Genomic DNA, 21345 nt, shown 5'->3' with positions numbered 1-21345 from the left:
ACAGTATATTGAAAACAAATAAGAACAAACAAGGTACTGGTAGAGAAAAGTTACAGAAGCCCTCTGCACTCAAAATTGCTCTTTCTTGGGATGATTTAGACAAAAGACAAAGATTTCTGGACTTACATATATCTCAGTTTGGGAGAAGATACCAAAATACTATCTAATCTGACTTCATAACCATATCTCAAGTGCTGGGTTCCATTACCGGTTTTTGGTTTTAAAAACAAACAAACAAACAAACAAGGATGATACAGGACAAGGTTTCATTCCTACCTTTTGATAAATGATGTAAAGATCTCATCAGGTTTTACATAATAAAGAAGGAAGCGAGGCCTAAGAGTGTCAAGAGGCCAACCTCAATTATTTGGAAAAGTAGGGGCATCTGGGTGGCTCAGTTGGTTGTCTACCTTTGGCTCAAGTCATGATCTCAGGGTCCTGGGATCAAGCCTCACATGGGGCTCCCTGCTCAGCAAGGAGTCTGCTTCTCCCCCTCACTTTCCCTCTGTGTATCCTTTCTCTCTCTCTCTCTCTCCCACTCAAATAAACATTTGGAAAAGTAGATGTGTTCCATTGGGTTTCGGAGTCCCAGGGCCCCCAAAAGGATAGAACCTGAAATGAGTTTCAGGACAGAATACAACCCAAAGTAAGAAAACTTCCTAACAAACAGAAATGACCAAAGAATCAATTCCTCTCAGGGGATGATGTTCCCACCACTGAATACAGAGGGCAATAAGCTAACAATAAATTAGGGGACATTAGAGAGATGGTTCAAGCATGGGGTGCAAGCTTGGACTTGAAAGCACACTCAACTGGGATTCTATAATTAAAACTCTCTATGAAAAACTTCATATGTGTTAATTACCATCATCAAGACTCATAAAGCAGACTTCCTAGAAAGAAAGTGCTCTAAAAAACAATAGCTTCCTTTCTAGCCCTCAGAAGGTACAAAAGAAGAAGAAAAGCAGAGCAAAAACCTCATCTGCATTAATAATAGCAAAAAACTTAACAATCAGAGGCAATACGAATGAACCAAACAGAGAGAGCCTGCTGGGAATGTGCACAGCGCTTCTGCTTGTGCAACAGTACAGGGCTGGAGGCTGCAAGTGGCAAAGTTTCCGAAAGACTCCCTGGTATCCCCTGACATGGAAGGATAAGCAACGCCTTACTAAAACTTGCATTGCTCCCTATATCAACTGTGGAGGAGCTAGAGAGAAAGTATAGAGCAACCCAATCTAGTGTTTGCTCTGACCTGGCAGGGTGAAGGGCTGAGAGCCCTCTTACTTTGCACCGTGGCCTCAGAATGCAGAGAAATATACCTAATGGATGCACAGAACCCAAATCCCATCAATGGCAAGGCTCCAGCCTGAAGGATTTCTCATCAGAGAGTGGCTGGCTCACCCATAAAAGGAGGAACAAATGGGCCTGGAGAGAAAATATAACAAAATTCAGCCGCAGCAAAGCTTGTAGACTGAGGCTGCCCACTGCCAGAGAGCCTTCTGTTCCACCTCACTCCGGCAAGTGAGGAACTAAAACCAGAATATACACCATCATCTTCCAGCCCTCCAGCTCAAGTGCTACAAGAAGGACATGAACAGACCCAAGACAAATAGGGAAGGAAGTCAATGAGATTCCACCCACGCCATTTTTGGACAAACAGTAGGGCCAGACAAAATTTGGAACACTCCACAAAGAAAGACTGAAGACAAGGCACAGAACGTGCAAAAAAGGAAAATGAAGACAACACTCGGGAAGATTTACTCTATGAAACAGAAGAAAAAAACGTCTAACTCTGTACTATCAAGAACATTGAAGAAAATGTACACTGTTTGAGATTGGGTATTAAAAAACAGAAGAAAGTAGGAAAAAACTGTCAGAGCTAAGAATGGACATGAGGAATAAAGAGAAACTACAGAACTTGAAAATGAAAGTCGAAGAATAAAAACTGTACAGCAGGAACTTCCGTCATTCCAAACCTACTTATTAGCACATGCCAGTTATATGTCAAGCACTGCCAAATCAGTGTTGCAGGGAAGAAAGCTGAGCAAATCACACAAGGAAAAGAATGTAGAAATGAAGCAATTAAAGGCAAGCTGACAGCTTTGGTAGAGAAACAACAGAAGTCCAATATATGAAGAACTGGTTTGCCTCAAGAAGAAAAAAATTCCTGTGGAACAGAGAAAATATTCAATGATTAATTGGGGGAAATCCCTGAAATGAAAGGGTAAAGATACAGCCTGAATGGGTTCAGAGTGCTTCAGGATAAATAATAAAGAAGATAAAACAGTGAAGCAAAATCTGGTGAAGTTATTAAAACTTCCATTTAAGGAACAAAAGAAGTGTCCACATAGAAAAAGCAAATCACTAAGAAAAAAAAATACTCTGGCTGACTGCAGACTTCTCATCAAATGTAGATGTCAGGGAACAATGGAGCAACATCCACCATGTTGCAAGCAACATGGACAGAAAAGATGCGTAGTCCAAGAAGGCTAGACCCCTGCGGGGTGTCGTTTGCACATGAATTCCACAGAAAGGCATTCCCAAATACACAAGAACTCAAATAAATATATTATCCATGGACCCTTAATGAAAAATCTATCTGAAACTGTAATCCAGCCAACTCGTAAGTGAAATAAATAAAAGCATACAATTAAAGAAAATGAGAGAAGAAATATCTGGTGATGAGCATTTATTTAAATACAGAATTAATGCTAAATATGTAGTTGTAATTACAGACACAAATATATATAAATACTAAAATCTATGAATGAATGCTGAATAATAAGCAATACATAACAAAATGCTTTGATGGGCTTCTTTAGGCTTAATGAGAAATGATTCCCTGTGATCATCCCAGGTACTGAATATAAAATCAAAAGATTAAGGGTTAAAAAAAAAATTAAGGGTTTTAGAAAGTGAAAATAAAATAAAGTCACTCTGCGTATGAACTTTGCCAAACTACAGAATCATTTGTGAAATGTTAATGTTCACATAGGCTGCAAGGTCAAACGTTAACTTTATGCCAGGGGAAGTGAACAAAAAAGTAAGAAGTACTCGCAGGAGAACAAACCATTTCAGGATGAAAGAGAAGATCTCCTGAATCTGAATAGTCAGAAAGCTGTAATCAGGGAAAGGGCAAAATACACAAAATGCAAATTAAGAAAAAGTGCAGGGTTCCTGGTGGCTCCTAGGGGATTTTGGCTCAGGTCATGATCCCAGGGTCCTGGGATACAGCCTCTGCATCAGGCTCAGTGCAGTCACTTGTCCCACTCCCTCCCCCTCGGTCCCTCCTCTCTCTCTCTCTCTCTCTCTCTCTCTCTCTCAAATAAATAAAGGAATAACAACAACAACAAAAGAATGTGATAACTATCTTGAATACCATGTACCCCTCTCAGGCCAACAGACACAAATATCCTTTTACATTCAAACTAAGAAAATCTCTGTTTTCTGTATGTTTAGCCTTTCAGCGACCACCAATAAAATTACAAGGATAGACATGAACCTTCAGAAAACTGTCCTCAGCCACAGACAAGTTTATGTTGTTCTTATAAAAGTTTTATCATTTGATACATTCAGTGTTGTCTCAGAGAAGACAGAAAAAATTAAATATATGTACAAAACAAAATGTGTTAATAATCTTACTAATCATTAAGATTTAGAGAACTCTTATAAGTCTGATATAACTTTTATCTATAATAGGAGTAAGAAAAATTCAGAACATGCAAATTACATACAAGGGAAAGCAGAGAATGGAAGTAATAGAGATTAGAGGTTGGTAAATTATAGCCACAGTGCCAAATCTAGCTTGCTGTCCATTTTTGTAAATAAAGTTTTATTTGAACATCCCATACCCATTTACTGATAAAATCTGTGGCAGAGCTGAATAGGGGCAACAGAGATCATATGGCCCATAGAGCCAAAAATATTTACTATCTCACACTTTACATTAAAAGTTTCCCAACCCCAGGGCATCTGGGTGATTTAATTAAGCTTCAAACTGGATCTCAGCTCAGGTCTCAAACTCAGGGTCATGAAGTCAAGCCCCATGTTGAGCATCAGGCTGGGCCTGGAGCCTAATTAAAAAACCAACCAACCAACCTTCCCAACCTCCCATCCCCACCCCCCGTTATACGTGAACAAATTTCTTCATACACACGGGGCGGGGAGTGGAGGGGACCACAATAAATACTACCCCATCTCTGAAGTTGATAAATTGAGAAACCTAACTTGAAGAATACCACTAGAAGCTATATAGACTACCAACAGTAAAATTAAAAGTGAACTATGGATGTTTCAAATTATCACAGGTGGAAAATACAAGAAACTCAATACAAACCAAATAGCAAAGGAGGGAGAGAGGAAAGGAGGAAGAAATGGGAAAGACGAAGAGAAGTGCCAGAAATCAATAAAAGAGTCAGAAGACAGAAATCAGATGCAAAAAAGCTCAATCGCATCTATGGTATAGACATGTGTAAACAGAATGAACTCATCCATTTAAGGAAAAAGATTCTCAAAATGAGGATACAACAAAAATAAATCAAAACCTCTGAGAGGAGCAACCAAGAGATTAAGGATAGTTGGAAACAGATGGAGAAACAGGCTAAACAAATGGAAACAAAAGACCCATATTAATAGCCAACAAAGCTGAATTCAAGACATAACAGAATTGACTTATATAAAAAGGTAATGTTATGGGATGGAAGTTTAATTCTTGTGGACATTTTTAAGGTACATGAAAACAGAATTCTTGCATAAATAGAACAAAAATCTCTGGAAATAGGAGAAATTGCCATAAATACTGGAATTAATGAAGGCTTCAGCTCAATTCTCAGTACTTGGCAGATTCACAATATAAATATGGAGATTAACCACAAACATAAGCAAGAAAATTAAGTGACACTCATAAACTTATGTTTTATTATATATATATACACACACACACACATACACATTGTATATTCATAAAACAAAAACTGACTACATTCTTAGGCTACAATACATTCCAAAAAGTAAAAATAGTACAGACCACATTCTCCTATCAGAATGATGTAAGACTAGGAATAAACAACAAAAAAATCACAAACACTTAGAAAATTTTAAATTATCTTAAAGAACCCTGGTTCAAAGATAGAAATCAAAACCATAATTTTAGAATGTCTGTAAAAGGAGATATAAACACTACATAGAAACAAGTAGAAAAATTCAAAGCTTTAAACACTTCTAACTCAAATCCCAAAAATATTAAAATAATCAAACAATCTTAACTCAAGAAAATAGAAAAAAGCCAACCAAATAAACCTACAGAAATTAGAAAGAAAGAAAGAAAGAAAGAAAGAAAGAAAGAAAGAAAGAAAGAAAGAAAGAACGAACGAACACAGGTGCCAAGACCACACAATGGGGAAAGAATGTATCTTTTCAAAAAATGGACCACTAAAAAAAAAAAAAAAAAAAAAAATGGACCACTAGACATCCACTTGTAAAAAAAATGAAGTCAGAACCCTACCTCATACCATATACAAAAACCACTTCAAACTGGATCAAAGAGCTACATTTTAAAGCCTAAATCGATACAACTCTTAGAAGACATGAAGGTAAATCTTTGTGACCTTGAATTTAGCAAGAGTTTCTTATATATGATACCCAAAACATAAGAAAAAATAAATTGGACTTCATCATAATTAAAAGCTTTGTGATGGGATCCCTGGGTGGCTCAGCGGTTGGGCACCTGCCTTCGGCCCAGGGCGTGATCCTGGAGTCCCAGGATCGAATCCCGCATCGGGCTCCCTGCATGGAGCCTGCTGCTCCCTCTGCCTGCCTCTCTCTCTCTTTCGAATAAATAAAATCTAAATAAATAAATAAATAAAAGCTTTGTGTTTCAGTACAATTTTGTACATGGCCAAACCTGTCATATAATCTTATCAGTTCTATTTTCTTTTCCCCTTGGAGATATTCATCCTAGAGCACTCCATCCTTCTGCAGATAAAATGGTGAATTTCCTAGAAAAAGCTAAGCTAATAAAGTTGAAGCTAAAAGTGATAAAAAATCTAAACTAAATAACAAATTGAAATACTTCCTATTTTGTAAATAGCATAGAAAAGACTGTATAATAGAAATTAATCCAATAAATTGCAAATAAAGATTTTTTTTAACCCATCAATCGGCAAAATGGTCACTAATGCACACCAGAGGTGGGAAAGTAAACTAATACAACCTTTCTGAAAGATAAGGTGGTGATGTGTATCAAAAAAAATTTTTAAAGCCTACCATTTGTCTGATGACCTAACGCTGAAGAACTTAACTGCTGAAGGGTCAGTTGAACAAATGAACAAAATGGATCCCCTACAATAATCACTGTAGCATTAGTTTCAACATTTTTTTAATGGAATAAAACTAAATATCCTTCAATAAGCATCAGGTATAAACCATAATGTGCTGGTAAATGTTTAACAGTAACTTCCCCCAGTGGGAGGGGTAAGCCCTGATTTGTAGCACTTGCCAATTTCCAGGGTGTAAATACTCCCCATCATGGCTGATTTCCAGATAACAGAGTGAAGTCATTGAACAGAGAATTTAGAAGAAATGTGTACAACTGGCTTTCATGAGGAGATATCTGTTAACCCCAGCACACCAAAAATACACTGGAAGAACAACAACAACAACAAAAATACATTGCAACACTAACAAGCCATAAGCATGATGCAAAAGATTTATAGTAATATGGCAAGGTATCCATTATACACTACTGGATGAAAAAAGCCACTTATATACAGAACAACTTATGTTGTATAATCTGTAACAGTATGAACTTATGTGTATTTCTTTGTCATTTTAGAAGAAAAACAATCATACAACAGTAATGTATAAACATTACATTCAAACTAGTTTTGGCCTTAACAACAAAAGTGTATCTGACTTTCATGCAATGTCTAAACCAGACTTAGATCTTCATTTTAAAACAGAACAGCAAAAGATCAACAGAGTTGGCTTCAAAATAATTAAAAGCTTCTGTATTAAATAGTACAAAACAAAGAGAAAGAAAAACAAAAGACTGGGGTTAAGTTTTTTATGGCAAATACAGAAAAGGCTAATTTCATATGTATGTTCAGAAATCATAAATAGACAAAGGAAATAAAGAGACAACTTACAAAATAAGAGATCCAACTAGAAACAACACATGGGCAAATGATCATTCTCACTAGTGATCAAATAAAGCCAAAATTTAAAATTACATACCATTTTCTTGCCTATTAACTTTCTGATACCCTCATAATATTATTCATGTCATTGCAAATTGCATACAATCACTTCTAAGATGTGTTTTAGATGCATGCAATCAACTTATAAAATTTTTCATATCCTCAGACCGAGAGTTAACATTTCTACGAATCTAGTCTAATAAAGTATGTGTATACGTTGTTTAAAAAATGCTAAGTCCACCAAGAATTCCATCACAGCTTTATTTTAAAAATGGTAACATTGGAGGTTGTCTGGGTGGCTTGGTGAGTTAAGCGACCGGCTGACTCTTGATTTCAGCTCAGGTCATGATCTCAGGGTTGTGCAACAGAGCCCCACAGCAGGCTCATATGCTGGGTGCGGAGTCTGCCTGAGATTCTCCCTCTCCCTCTGCTCCTCTCCCCTCAAAAAAAAGAAAAAGAAAAAGAAAAAAGGTAATATTGGGAAAAATATAAATGCCCCCCCAAAAAAATACAAAAATAAGCAAGCAAATCAATATATATCCTTTAAATGGATATTACACACCTCCAAAAAAAAAAAAAAAAAAAAAAAAAAACTCAAAAAAAAAAAAGGATATTATACAGGAGCACCTAGGTAGCTCAGTTGGTCACGTATCCAATTAAGCCTCTTGATTCTTGGTTTTGGCTTGGGTGCGGTCTCAGGCTCATGAGATAGAGCCCAGGTAGGGCTCTGCTCAGCATGGAATCTGCTGGTCCCTCCCCTCTGCTCCTTCCCCCACTCATGCACTCCCTCACACTCTCTCTCCCTCTCAAATAAATAAATAAATAAATAAATAAATAAATAACATCTTTTTTTAAAAAAGAATATTATACAGCAATTCTAAATATTAATATGAAGTATATACAGCTAGACAGAAAATGCTTACAATATCATGCTAAATTACACAGTACGATTATACCTTTGTAAGAAACATATCAAAATAAAACAGACTAGAAAGGATCACACGCACAAAAAGAAAAAAATCACATTTCTTAGTTCAGTACACTTTGGATAAATTTATGAATAAATTTTAAATTTTTTTCAAACTTTGTGTAAACGATTCCATTATTTATAATATTTCAAAATTACTGGAAAATGAAACACAAAAAATATTATTGTATACCTGAAACTAATGTAACATTCTGTGTCAACTATACTTCAAAAAAAGTTAATGCCCTCTAAAAAAAGCTATTAACATAAAAAGGACTGCCATTCTCTTGAAGGCCAACATGAAAACAACAATGTATTTCTTAAGAATATAAGAAAATTATTTTTTTCTTTTTAAGATTTTGTTTATTTATTCATGAGAGACACAGAGTGAGAGAGGCAGAGACACAGGCAGAGGGAAAAGCAGGCTCCATGCAGGGAGCCTGATGTGGGACTCGATCTCAGGACTCCAGGAACATGCCCTGAGCCAAAGGCAGATACTCAACTGCTGAGCCACCCAGGCATCCCAAGAAGGTAAGAAAGTCCTTAAGTGGAAGAAAATAAACACTTCTTGATTCAAACTCTGTCTATTGAATACAATGGTTATTTTCATCATTAAACTATACTATTTTAGAAAACAATCATACCACCAAAGGATATCTATCTCAAGTGCTATTTCATTCCAAAAAGAAAATAAAATACAATATAAATCCAGGTGGTAGCATACTGTTTGAAGATACATTATATAAAGAAAGAATATATTTAACAGAAAAAAAACAAATCATTGTGTTACCCTATGACCCAAAATACTGGGATGCACAATGCATTAATTAATTCTGGGAAGGATATATCATAATTTGAGTAGCAATTCACAGACTCTAGGGATTTAGAAAACCCTAGACAAGATTCTCTGTTCCCTTAATAAGCATAGCCTGGAGTGGAAAGCCCTACAGCAAATGTGTTTCTCAAAGGACACAGCTGGTGATTTTGATGAAAATATACTGGAGTCAAGATTTCCTAAGAAATTGTATTAATGAAGTCCTAGGATTTCCTCCATTAAAATGCAACCTTTTGTCAAGAACTGTATGGAGAGGGAAATACGAATTGTTTGTCAAAAATCAAGCACATAGGGATCCCTGGGTGACGCAGCGGTTTGGCGCCTGCCTTTGGCCCAGGGCGCAATCCTGGAGACCCGGGATCAAATCCCACGTCAGGCTCCCGGTGCATGGAGCCTGCTTCTCCCTCTGCCTGTGTCTCTGCCTCTCTCTCTCTCTGTGTGTGTGACTATCATAAATAAATATAAGTTTAAAAAAAAAAAATCAAGCACATATAGATATCTTTCCTCACAGAACATGGGAAACTTTGGGGACTCATCATTACAAGAGATGGGTATATGCCCAGAATATTTTAGTCATTTCTAATGTGCTCTGTGTAACATCTCAGATGGTGACCCAACACATAATAGGAGAAACTAGGATGCTCATCCTATTTATTAGTCCTTGAATACATCAAGGCACTTCCATCTCTAGATTCCGTGTTCCCTCTACACTTGACTCCAAGAGGAGCCAGTATTATGGTAGTTTATTAGTTCTTGACCCATCAAGACTTGATTGGTAATAAAATAGAGGTTGATTTCAAGTATCTTTTGTTTCAGCACTCCCTAGCTCTGCTTTCAAATTATTCAAAATTATTCCAAATATATTCGCCTACATTTTGAGTAAAGAAATCCTCATAAGTCAATTTCTATCATGGACAAAGCCCCTTCTGAATGTTGATTATAAATGGAGATAGGCTTTAGGGCTTACTGAATTATACACTCCTGGGGTTTGGATGTGACAGCCCAGAATGTGACCAACTCCTAAGAGAACACACCAATTGAAAGGTGCCTTTCTCAGCTAAAATTACAAGATGACTTCTATATTACGTGCCTCCACCTGAGTGTGAATCCACTTGGCAAGAATCTCCCAGGCTACTACTTATCTACTTTTTGCCCTGAGCAACTGGCAGGTGCTCTATTGTAGGAGAAGCAAGCCAGGTGAAAGCAGATTTCCTGGACAAGGATCTCTCAAGAGACATTCTAATAACCCACCAGCAGATTAGCAGAGTTCTCAATACAGTCACAGATGCATTTCCATCACCTTAAATAGCTGCCAGATTCAAAAAGAGAGAGAGAGAAGCCACATTGTAAGTTTCCTTTATAACGTGTGAACGGTTTTTCTGGGGACACAGCTTGACACAGGCGTTCTGCACTTGGTCTATGTAACCACCTCTGGGAGTGGAAGGTCAGGAGGGAATGCAGGCAGCAAAAACTGCTACTGTACAACCTAGCCTGCGACACTTGCTCATCTCCCACCCCGGGATCCAGGAGAGGAAGGCTCATGAGATGTGACAGTGATCAAGAAATGCAGCAAGGCAGTGGAGCTGGCAAGCTGCACTGGTCCGGGCTCTTTCTGCAAAAAGACACCAACCCAAGGAAAGGGGCACCTCTCCTTTGTTCTCCAGAGTCTAGCAAAGACACGACTGCTCCACCCTGACACCCTCTGCCCAGCCAAGTCCCACTAGATCCCCCACTACTCTCCTTCGCCTGTGACTGTTCTTTTCCTCGGCACCTGCCCAACTCCAAATCTGCAATTCAGCTGAAAAGATCGTGAGGAAGAGGCCATGGCTGGGACGAAAGCAGGGGTCGGTAAATGCCAAACACCTGCCTGGCACCTCCAAGGGAATTAGGCTCTTCTGCAGACCCAAGCTGAGAGTCTAACTGTTCCTTCTTTGGTCATGGAGCCGTTTCTCCAGAAGGCAGTTGCGGGACACAGGAAGTCGCCTTCTTGAAGTTTCTCTGACATGGTATGACAACTGAGGGCAGTTCAGAAAAACAGCCCCCTATCTGTTTTTCTGGTTTCGATGAAAGCCCCAAGGAGGGTCGGGGGAATGGGCAAATTCATGTTAGAAAAAATAGAAATAGTCCATCCCTGGGTTAATTCTACATCTTCCCTGGAAGGCCCTAGAAAAGGGACCCACAGGCTCCAAATACAAAGCGGTCCCTCAAAGGTGCTCCTCCGAGGTGTATGAGGACTCCCTGTGCCCAGGCGCCAATGACCCACCTGCTCTCACTGAGAAGTGCAGCAATGGGCTTGGGCAGCAGAGATTCTCTGTAAGTAAATGAAAAGCATTGCTTAAAGGCCAATGAAGGATAAAAAAAAAAAAAAAAAAATAGTAGTAGTGAGTCGAAGGTGGTGGCCTCACAGTACCTAAGAAAGCACCCTGGCCTAAGCCAGGCAGCGCTTGAACACTGTGCCCGGCCCTCAGCCTCCAGCCCGTGCCTGCCAGGATATCGCCCTTCCTGCAGGAAGCCGGAGACCCATGCTGATGTGACAGGCGGCTTTTGATACCATTCCCTGTGAAGGCAGTCAAACTATCAGCAGCAGGCCAGGCAGCATGAGGGGCAGCTCTGGACAGACTCACTAATGCATCCACACTCTTCCCCAGAGCTGTGGGAGCAGCCTGCAGGGAGCTCAGGGTTTTTTCAGAGGGGACAGAGAGGACAGGGAGGGCGGCCAGGACTCCACCAGACCTGCCAGTGCCTCCCGGACTGCCTGTCACTACTGGAGAGGACTGGGGCTCAGGCTCCCTGTCCACAAAGGAATTTGGGCCGACATGGGCCAAGATGCCAGAGCTGCAGAGGGAAGGCACAGAAAGTTTCAAGATTCAAACAGCCCTTCGATTTGGTCCCATCTCATCATTTGACAGGTTTCTATAAAAACAGTAAAGGCACAAATGAAAGAAAACACCTTCAGGTGAGTTCAAAGAGATAAGCAGGAGTACTTGACTTCCCTTCAGTTACAGGTTTTAGATCTTTAAAAATCCACATAACTAAACCAATATGCAGAGCTGTGGGGGTTATGTGTTTAGCCAAATAAACTTTCACCATGCCAGTGGGCTATTGCTTTTGCATGACTTACCAATTTTCAAAAATACATCACAAGCGTTAGAAAAACAAGAGTTAAAACACCTAACAAGTACCCTGGCATTCTTTTAAGGGCAAACTAGAAACAAGAATTCAAGTCATCCTGTATTATTAGAACAAGTTACAGGAAATGGGTCAGCTCTTTAGGACAGAAGGAAGACTGCATTTGCCATCTGCAGAAAGAACATATAGTATAATGAAGCAGCTCTGAAAAGTGTAGGTCCTAAAATATCAATTTACACGGTTAGAAATTAACATTGCATCGTTGCCTTAAACAACAACAACAACCCCTAAAATCTACTCAGGCTGCCTAGGTATAACAAAAGCAAAGGCCTATGCTAATGCTATCCTAACTCTCTGTACAGAAATACAAGCAGAGAGAGAGGTTTTAAGGCTCTCAAGTGACTGGGATGAGAATGCTCAAGTCATGAAATGAGAAAGATTTTGCTATTACTCAACACAAGCCTACAGCATCTTCCTCCTTTCTAGCAAATGCACTGCACTCTATTTTGAAACCCCGTGGCACATGATAGCTCAACACTCACTGGCTCGCTCACTCTCTGCTGGTAACCATGAATCAATCTCTAGTCTATGCTCTCTGGAAAAGGAAGGAGAATTGTGTGCATTTTATTCAGTTAACAACGTATTTTTGTTTTGCCGATTAAACTGTTGCTAAAGAAAGTTAATCATCTCCCAAAAGCACACTCACGAGTGTCCTTTTAATATATTAAAACACCCAACTTCCCCTCACCAGCTCAGAGCCACATGTTTGAAGGAAGCCCCAACTTGGAAGTTCCCTAAATCGTAAGGAAATGAGGATGCCAGGCAGGCTAAGGAACCCCTCCTCGCACTGGAAGCCCTGCAATTAGAGTAAATGGGGGTGGGTGGTATCTGCATAGAAGGGTTATCTGGGAGGCCTGCAGCCCACAGCTGGAATAGTAGAGGGGGGGCTAAGACATGGGAGCACCTGTCTCTAGAAACAACTCGTCAGTTGCAGCCACCAGGAAATGTATCGAGGGTGCCACCCATTACTCTGCTAGCTCCTACAGCAAAAGGAAATGTAGGAAAGGAACAATTAAAAAAAAAAAAATTAAGATTTTTTTTTTTTTAAGTTTTAAAAATCCAAAAAAACAAAAAAAGAAAAACACCTTCTGACTTTTTAACAAGTGATGGCGAACAAAGGAACAACAGCAACAAAGAAGTCGGGATTCCGAGAAGAGGTAATGAATTCATCATTTCGGTTCAGTTCTCTAAAGGGAAAAAACTCAAGGCTATCTCTTAGGAATACGCAGGAATAGGTTTCTAAACATCACTATTCACTTCCTGCAACAAAGCCAAAAAGACTCGCTCTTGCTCTTTTTAATTTGTGGATCAATTATCGTTCCCCTTCTGTGAGGTTTCAGGAATATAAAGGCATTAATAACATCCTAGTTCCCAACTGCCCCACAATCCATTACACACTTCCTTGAAACAACTACTTTTGTTTCTAAAGCAGTCAAACCGCTCGCCATCCAAAATTAATCCTGTGATAAAGGTGCATGGAATTTTTACATTTCAAAGGACTTGTGTGTGTAACAGTTTTCTCTTCAAACTGCTGCACAAACTGCCATTGGCTTTTCAACCTGAAACAATATGTGAATGTTCAACTGAATCATTCTCTCGCTAGACAAGGAATGAGAAGCAGGCATGGGGATGAAGACTACTCCAGACTATTCCAGTGTTAAAACAGAATTCCTGGGAATCCCTGGGTGGCTCAGCCGTTTTAGCGCCTGCCTTCGGCGCTGGGCATGATCCTGGAGTCCTGGGATCAGGTCCCATATCGGGCTCCTGCATGGAGCCTGCTTCCCCCTCTGCCTGTGTCTCTGCCTCTCTCTCTCTCTCTCTCTCTCTCTCTCTGTGTGTGTGTCTCTCATGCATAAATAAATTTAAAAATCTTAAAAAAAAACAAAACAAAAAAACAGAATTTCTTTCGTTGTGGCCTAGGTGGCCCCCCAAAACGGCTAAGAGGAGACCCTATGGATGGTACCTGTTAGAGCAAAAAGTTTACCTTCGAGGCCTCCAACTGCTCTTTCTTTGGGGGAACCTGGCTGCCCACCCCGCCCACACCCTCCTATGCCACAGGCCTGGGATCCTGACAACAGGATCAGGGCACATGGAGCCAGGCTGTGCGCTGCGTCGAGACACAAAATAACAAGAGCCACTATCTTTGCCTTCATGGTGCTCCCAATCGAGTTAGAGCTCCGGCCAAGTGGTCAGTAATCGTTTCTCACGGCGAAAGGCAAAAAAGACAATATGCGCCAAGGAAATAATTCTCAAGATCATCTGCTTTCCCCAGTTGTGTAATCCCCGGAAAAGCTTCTACAATGGCCTTCAGATTATTTTGTTTTTTTCTTTGTATTAAGAGCCAATAAAAAAGCCAATGCCAGGAAGGATAAAACTCAGAAGGACATGTCCGTCCGAGGGCGTCAACTGAGAAACAACAAAAGCTGTGAAAAGTGCTTGTCGTCTTTCCTGTTGACAAATAAGAAATAGGAGCGTCTCACACAGCATGTTATTTGCATATATTAGGTGTTTAATGCTTGTTCATTTGACCAGTATTTTGTATGCAACTGTTCTTTCAGAAGATATGCCTGTTTAAAAACTTAAAAAAAGAAATGGAGGAAATGTTTATTTTCCAATAACTGGCAAACGTTTGTGGAATAAGTGAATTTGTAATAATACTCATTTTGTTCTTAAAATTCAACCGTGAAGGTTTTTAACAAAATACTCTGCACTGATCTCAGAAATGATGGCCAGGTATAAACGTCAACCCCAGAGCCATTAAGCGAATTCAGATTTCAGATCTCAGCATCAAAATATGGATATTTATTTTTGTTTATAAAGTCCAGACCCACAACCACCTAGGATTTGTGAACTCATTTCCGACAGCATGGTTAGGTCCTTTTCTTCCTCTTACTACACGTTAGATGAGAAATCAGACAGATTTTTACATATCGGTAACATAACAAATCAAAGGTGATTGTCGAACAACTTCCTATAATTTTATTAGTAACAGCTGTTCACACAAAAATCCTGTTTGGGTCTGAGAATAGCTCTGTCTTTAATGTTACTCCATTCGGCAGAACAAGAGAAAACATTCACGGTTTACTGTAGTCAGTTATTGCTACAGATTTAATTACCAACAATCACACATTTTACCTTCCATTGCTACTTCACACTTGCCTTGGACTATTTCTGCAAAGATCTTAACATTGCTGAAAAGCCATTATAAAAGTTTCCTTCTGAAACCAGACTTTAAATTTGTTGCTACAAATACTTGTATTTCCCTCAACCCAAAACATAAGAGTCTAGAGGAAACAGACTGCCTCCCTCCACCTTCTTAAGAAGAAAGCAATCCTAACCTTCTTAAAATGGCTTCTCCTTGCCAAGAAGAACCATTTGAGCTACCTATTTTTCCTCTACATCACCCATTCAACAGTTCCATTAATATCAACAGATTTAATAACCTCCCCTTTAAAGAAAAATTAATATGAATGCCGGAATCAAAACCATCCTTGGAAAATCTAGTTCATTTCTTCTCAAGTGTAAGTTTGCCTGGATCATGAAGAAAAATCTGTTCCTTTTTTTTCTGCTAAGTTTAGCATAGCACACAGCCTCACAACTGTGAAAGCTGTTTCGGGTCCTTAAAAATTCATCTGTAATAAAAATCATAACTACGTTCAATAGGCACCTCTGAAAATTGAACCTAAGCCATCTCTTATAAAGTGGAGAGGGGCTGTTGTTTTGTTGTTGTTTTTAATGAAAAGGAGGCTATCGAATTTATTTGTAATAAACAAAATGGCCACTAAATTACTCTCCTGGTTCTCCTTTCTAAATTTACCCCCAAAATATCTGAATCGATATACAGGGGACAACTTCACTGTAGAGTATGGTTTTAATGTATGCCAAAGTTCCCATATGAAGAAATAACATGTAAATAGAAGAATGAGTTACATGGCAGATCTAGACAACGAATCTATGTGGCTCAAGGCAAAAATCTTACTCTGAAGCCTTTGCTATACAGTCAGAGCTACAACTCTGATTTTTATGAGAGATGCTCTCATTTCACCCTTCAGATATAAACTGTAAGTACTTTGTTTTAAAGAAACAAGAAAAGCAGAAAGAAAAAGAGGAAATGCATCAAAATAATTCCTGACATTTAGAAACATATTTAACACTTGGAAACGAAAAGCATAGCAAAAATAAAGCTAGTTGGTTTTAAAGCAGTCTCATAAACACTCTTATTTTGGTATTTCCAAGGAGATGCTGTTATTAGGGGTTCCTTACAGAGGGACCCTTGCATTGTGTGGCCATCTAGGATGGCCACTAACTTCTAGGTTAATTCAAACCATCGACAACCCCATTCTTCTCCAGTGAACTCTGTAGAGGGGTCGTGGGGCGGGCGCTTTCATCCAGATCCACGTGAATGAACTCTCCATACAGTCTAAATTTGCCAGAGAATGCCCAGCCTTCCAAGTCCTCTCCTGCTCTGTAAAACCGTACAGTTTTTAGTACATGTGTATACCCCTCCATTAAAAATAGTCCATCTGCAATTCTTAAAACTCTGTTATTTAATCACTGTGGTACTCATCTAGCTGTATAGATAAATCATAAAAATCTGTGCAGCTGCCACCACACTCTGGAGAATGTAAAACTCATTCTGTTGAGTGTATCATGGAGAAAGTGTATGGCCAAAAGATGACAGGGTTAAAATAGCTTCTATACAATAAAAAGTAATCAAGATATGGAATGGTTTCTTTTTTTTTTTTCTTTTTAAACTTTCATACTTTAAGCATGACTGTTACCATTCCCAAATACACCCAGCACAGAACTGTAATACACTGGTTCAGTATATGATGTAACATCTTACATTAACACTTCCTATCCTGGAATGCACGTACATTCCATTGGCTCAAAGAGTCACATACAATTTTGTGACGATCATGATTTTATCTGCCACCCATTAAAAACATTACATACTCCTGTGTCTCCATAATTTATTCATTATTTCATGGTCCCAGTTTCTAGCAAGAGGGTCATAAATAAATCTACTCATTCAACAAGTACATATTGAGAGCATGCTATGACTCAAGATATTGTGCTAGAAGTTGGGGTTTAATAGTGAGCAATATAGACACAATCCCTACCCTCCTAAGGGTAGAACAGGAAGAAAATCCACAATCACGTATGCAATTCAGTTAGAAGATCAAGAACTTACATTCTTCCAAGACTGGCCTAAACTGCCTGTTGTCAATAGGTGGAATCCAATCAATTATAAACATTTGCCAAATGTTCCTGTTTGATGATTAAGATCTAAAGGGTAAAGATTTTAAAAACATATAAAATAAGAACAGGTTAACAGGAAAAAAATATATATCTTCAAAGAACTGAAAAAAATTTCAGCATGAGTATCTGTTACTAAAAGCAGGGATTCAAAGCCACTTATATACAGACTTAAAGACACATTAGTATAAAATACTGTGACCTATGTACTACAGATAGAAATATTTAGTATTCATAAATATTGATCAGTTAAAGTAAATGTAACATATTATACACTCACAAGGCATTTAAAAACTTAAACCAAGTTAAAATAAGGTATTCTCTTGCAACATGTATGTAGAATATAAAGTTTTCTTTGAGGTGTCCAAGAAAAACACTCATGTAAATAAATTCAGAAAATGGATGTGGTCAAGAAAACAAGAACTCATTATTAAACATGGTATTTTACAATGGTAAGTTTCTGGGTTCATTTAAAAAAAAAGAATAAAAATCAAAATATATTAATACTATAGAATTTAGAATACACTGGGAAAATTGCTGTGTATGTATCAAAACAGCCCAAATTACACAGCTATTCTTTCATGTAGGCAGGAAACCACTACTTTCTCTTTCTCATGTTTTCATATTATTAATATATAAAATAAAATAAGTATGTGAATGCAAAGGTCCCCTGCCAGATAAATCCATTTCCACTAAAATGGAGTCATGCCTTTAACTAAAATTTACTTTGAAAATAATTTTATGCTGAATGTCATTTAAACATAAGAGGAACCCTCCATTTAAATAAGGTAGTTGAAAATATTGATAAAGCTTTAAACTGTGAAAGGATAAATCCTATAATCTCCTTTGGACAGGTAGGAACAGGAAGTTTCAGTGAACTCATTCAAGCAGCTTGATAGAAGAGCAGTTCTTCAAAAAAAAACTTCCCCAATACCTTGCCTGGTTCATATCAACCATCATCTTTCTCCTGGATTCAAAAAAATCATGAAATCACAAGCTCGCCTCCCCACCTACATTTCGTAAAAAACACTTACTGTAGAAGTAGTATAGGTATCAAACTCTTTAAGCTACAAGTGCAACACATACCCAGAACATGAAACTAACAAATCTTAGATGATGCCTAGGGCTCGTATTTCTAACAAAAAGTTGCATAATTTTTAAATGTTACTGATGAATGTAGGTGCTAAATTACTGTCATATTTTTCCACCACTTCTAATAGGCCATATTTGGGGGCTGGGGAGAGGCTGTACTAAACCCTACTCAAATAATCTAGTAAGGGAAAAAGTTCTATCACTCTAGCAGAAACACTGTTTCATTTTTTGCTCATAAAATTATCTCCTCAAGCCATTTTTAAAGCACCTCATGTTATTTAAATACACAGTATGTAATTAAGTGTCCATATATGTGCATTTGCCTAAAAGTCTTCTTCCAAGACATTCAAACTGAGGCCTTCAAACAGACAAACCCCCTGGGTTCTCACTCAGCCGCTAGGAACCTCAAGCTGTCACATTTCAGACAACAGGGATGGCTTGGGAGATCTCAAATGCTGTATTCACAGCTAACCATGAACAAAGACTGTAAACAGGGAAAAAGAAAACCCTTTCTTAAGTATCTGTAAAACACATGCTTTCCCCCTTTATCATGCACTTACACACTCTATGCCTATTTCTCTTCCCCTCTCTATTTTTCTCAATCTCGAGAATCCGCAACATATTCAATTACACATTATTCAGCCGTTAGAAGTAGCCCAAAATGAGAATAAAACACTTTTTAATTTTCATTTTTCCAACTGCAGTTTTCCCCTTCCCTGGCTTCATTCCCTAAAGCCCACCTCTTTTATCCAGCGCTCTGCCTTCTGTTCTTTATAAACATGTGCACATTTATCTAATCTGGTTTCAAGATGAAGACATAAAGCATGGCATATGAGTTAACCATTTGTAATTATTTGTGATCATTATATTTTGTTCCCCCTTGTAAATGATCCAGTAGATAAGCACTTGAGTCCCAAAGGCAGCTGGTTCCTTGAACCAGGAGATGGAATGCTCAAGAAAGAAGCCGCATGCTTCCCGGATCTGAAGTGACAATACAATATTTCTTTCTTCCAGCCACGTCTGAGGAATATATTTATTATACAGGCAAATATCTTGAACACAAGTGCAGACATTTTTCAGGCCTGTTACTGCAAAGCTATTTGCTCTTCCTACCACCATAGCTCAGAGTTATGTCACGCTGGCTCCTATGTGTACCCTGATCCTTGATTGTGAACATTCTCTCAAAGATAATCATCAATAGAATTCCTATTTGAGAAACAGCCTTTTCTTGATAACTTAGTGCTGGGGCTTTTTTGGAGATCAAAGGGAAATTTTCGCTATACACTTCCCGTTTTCCTTCCAGCCCAGATCCCAAAGATATTAAAAATTGCTGTCCGTTTTAAACAAAAGGTTTCTATTTGTTTCCGTGAGAGTAACTGAGAGGCTGCGCTGGTTTTCAGTAGTAACTATTGTGAATTCAGGCCTACATCTGGGTTGCCTCATTAAACAAAAGAAACCCGTCGCTGTCAACAACCACACAGCGCAACCCTCGCGTATCCGTCCTCTTTATCTGGAAGGAATGGTGCAGACGAGAAGCCAGCCTGTCACCATCCACTGGTCAAGAAACTCCAGGGTCCCTGCTTTCGGTGGTCTGGTGGCCAGAGCACGGCACTTGCGTGACACACCTGAGCTTGCCTGCCCGCCCCCCCCCACCCACCCCCCAAGACGTAGCCCCCTTTCTTCGGAGCGCCGACCGCTGGGCTCCCTCATCATCGCTTCTCCGGGAATCCGGTCGCGAGTCTGCCCACCATACCTGCCTCTGCTGACCCCAGAAGGCACTGACAATGGATGCACACGGGCCACCCCACCGCACGCTGTCGCCCAACGCGCCCCAGCACGGCTCGTCGCCCTCGGGCCACACACCCCCCTCCCCTCTCCAGCACGGGGCGCCGCGGCCAAGACGCTGGAAGTTCAACCCCGCTGCCCACCTTCCACCCCCGCGCCTCTCCCCCGAAGTGCTCTGCGGCGTAGCCGAGGCTCGGCAGATAAACGCCCGGCCCGAAGGCGCAGCCCTCGGGGACACCAAAAGGCACAGGCCGAGGCCCGGGGCAGGGCAGCCCCGACCCGAGCCCTCCGCGCGGTGTCTGCGCGCAAGTAGGCGCGCGCGGAGGGGGGTGGTGCGCGCGCCCGCGCCCGCGCCCGCGCAGGTTAGCGGCTGGGGCGCGCCCGCCGAGGGTCGGGGCGAGGGGCGAGGGGCGAGGGGCGAGCGGGGGCCGCGGGGGCCGCGGGGGGCGGCGGCGGGGGACGGGGGGCGCGCGCAGCCCGGCGGGAGGGCCCAGGGCGGCGGGCCGCGGGCCGTACTCACCGAGCAGCAGCAGCTTGAGCTCCCGGCGGGCGTCCCGCTTGTCCCTGCGGAGCTGCCGCTCGATCTCGTCGTTGATCCGCCGGGCTTCCTTGGCCTCCTCGCTCAGGCAGCACGCCATGATGGACTCCAGAGTCATTCTTCCGAAGTGCCTCCGCTGCAGCCCCGCCGGCACCCCCTGCTCACACGCGCGCACACACGCCCTCCCGCCCTCGCTCCCCCGAGGCAGCGGTGGCCGCCGAGCCCCCGCCGCCCGGGCGCGCGTCCGGGACGAGCTCGGGGAGCGCCGCGGGGGCCGAGGCCAGGGCCGGGGCACCAGGTGGGCCGGGGGTGCGGCGGGAGCGGGCGGCTCCGGCGCGCGAGGAGCGAGGCGGGCGCGGGAGGCGGCCGCGGGCGCTGGCTCGGGGGGCGCGCGAGGGAAGGCCGCCGCGCCCGGCCTCGCTCAGACGCCCGCGCCTCCTTCCCCGGGAACGGGCGGCCCGCCTCGCCCCCCGCGCCGCCGCCG

General features: G+C 40.9%; 1 protein-coding gene across 2 annotated transcripts in view; it reads right to left on the bottom strand.

Annotated features, from left to right (window-relative positions):
* The window catches only part of LOC144318844 (guanine nucleotide-binding protein G(q) subunit alpha), a 307547-nt gene extending 286470 nt beyond the window's left edge, over positions 1-21077 (bottom strand). Inside the window, exon 1 of one of the 2 annotated variants that reach the window (XM_077906268.1) lies at positions 20844-21077. In XM_077906268.1, coding sequence (XP_077762394.1) covers positions 20844-20979 — 136 coding nt within the window. In that variant the 5' untranslated portion in view covers positions 20980-21077. The remainder of the gene's footprint in view (positions 1-20843) is intronic. The other variant, XM_077906260.1, reaches the window with a different exon arrangement.
* Between the last annotated feature and the right edge of the window lie 268 nt (positions 21078-21345).

This window comes from Canis aureus, chromosome 1, assembly GCF_053574225.1.
Source record: "Canis aureus isolate CA01 chromosome 1, VMU_Caureus_v.1.0, whole genome shotgun sequence".
Classification (NCBI taxonomy): domain Eukaryota; kingdom Metazoa; phylum Chordata; class Mammalia; order Carnivora; family Canidae; genus Canis; species Canis aureus.
Note: the sequence above shows the minus strand (reverse complement) of the source record. Positions and strands in the feature narration are given on the sequence as shown.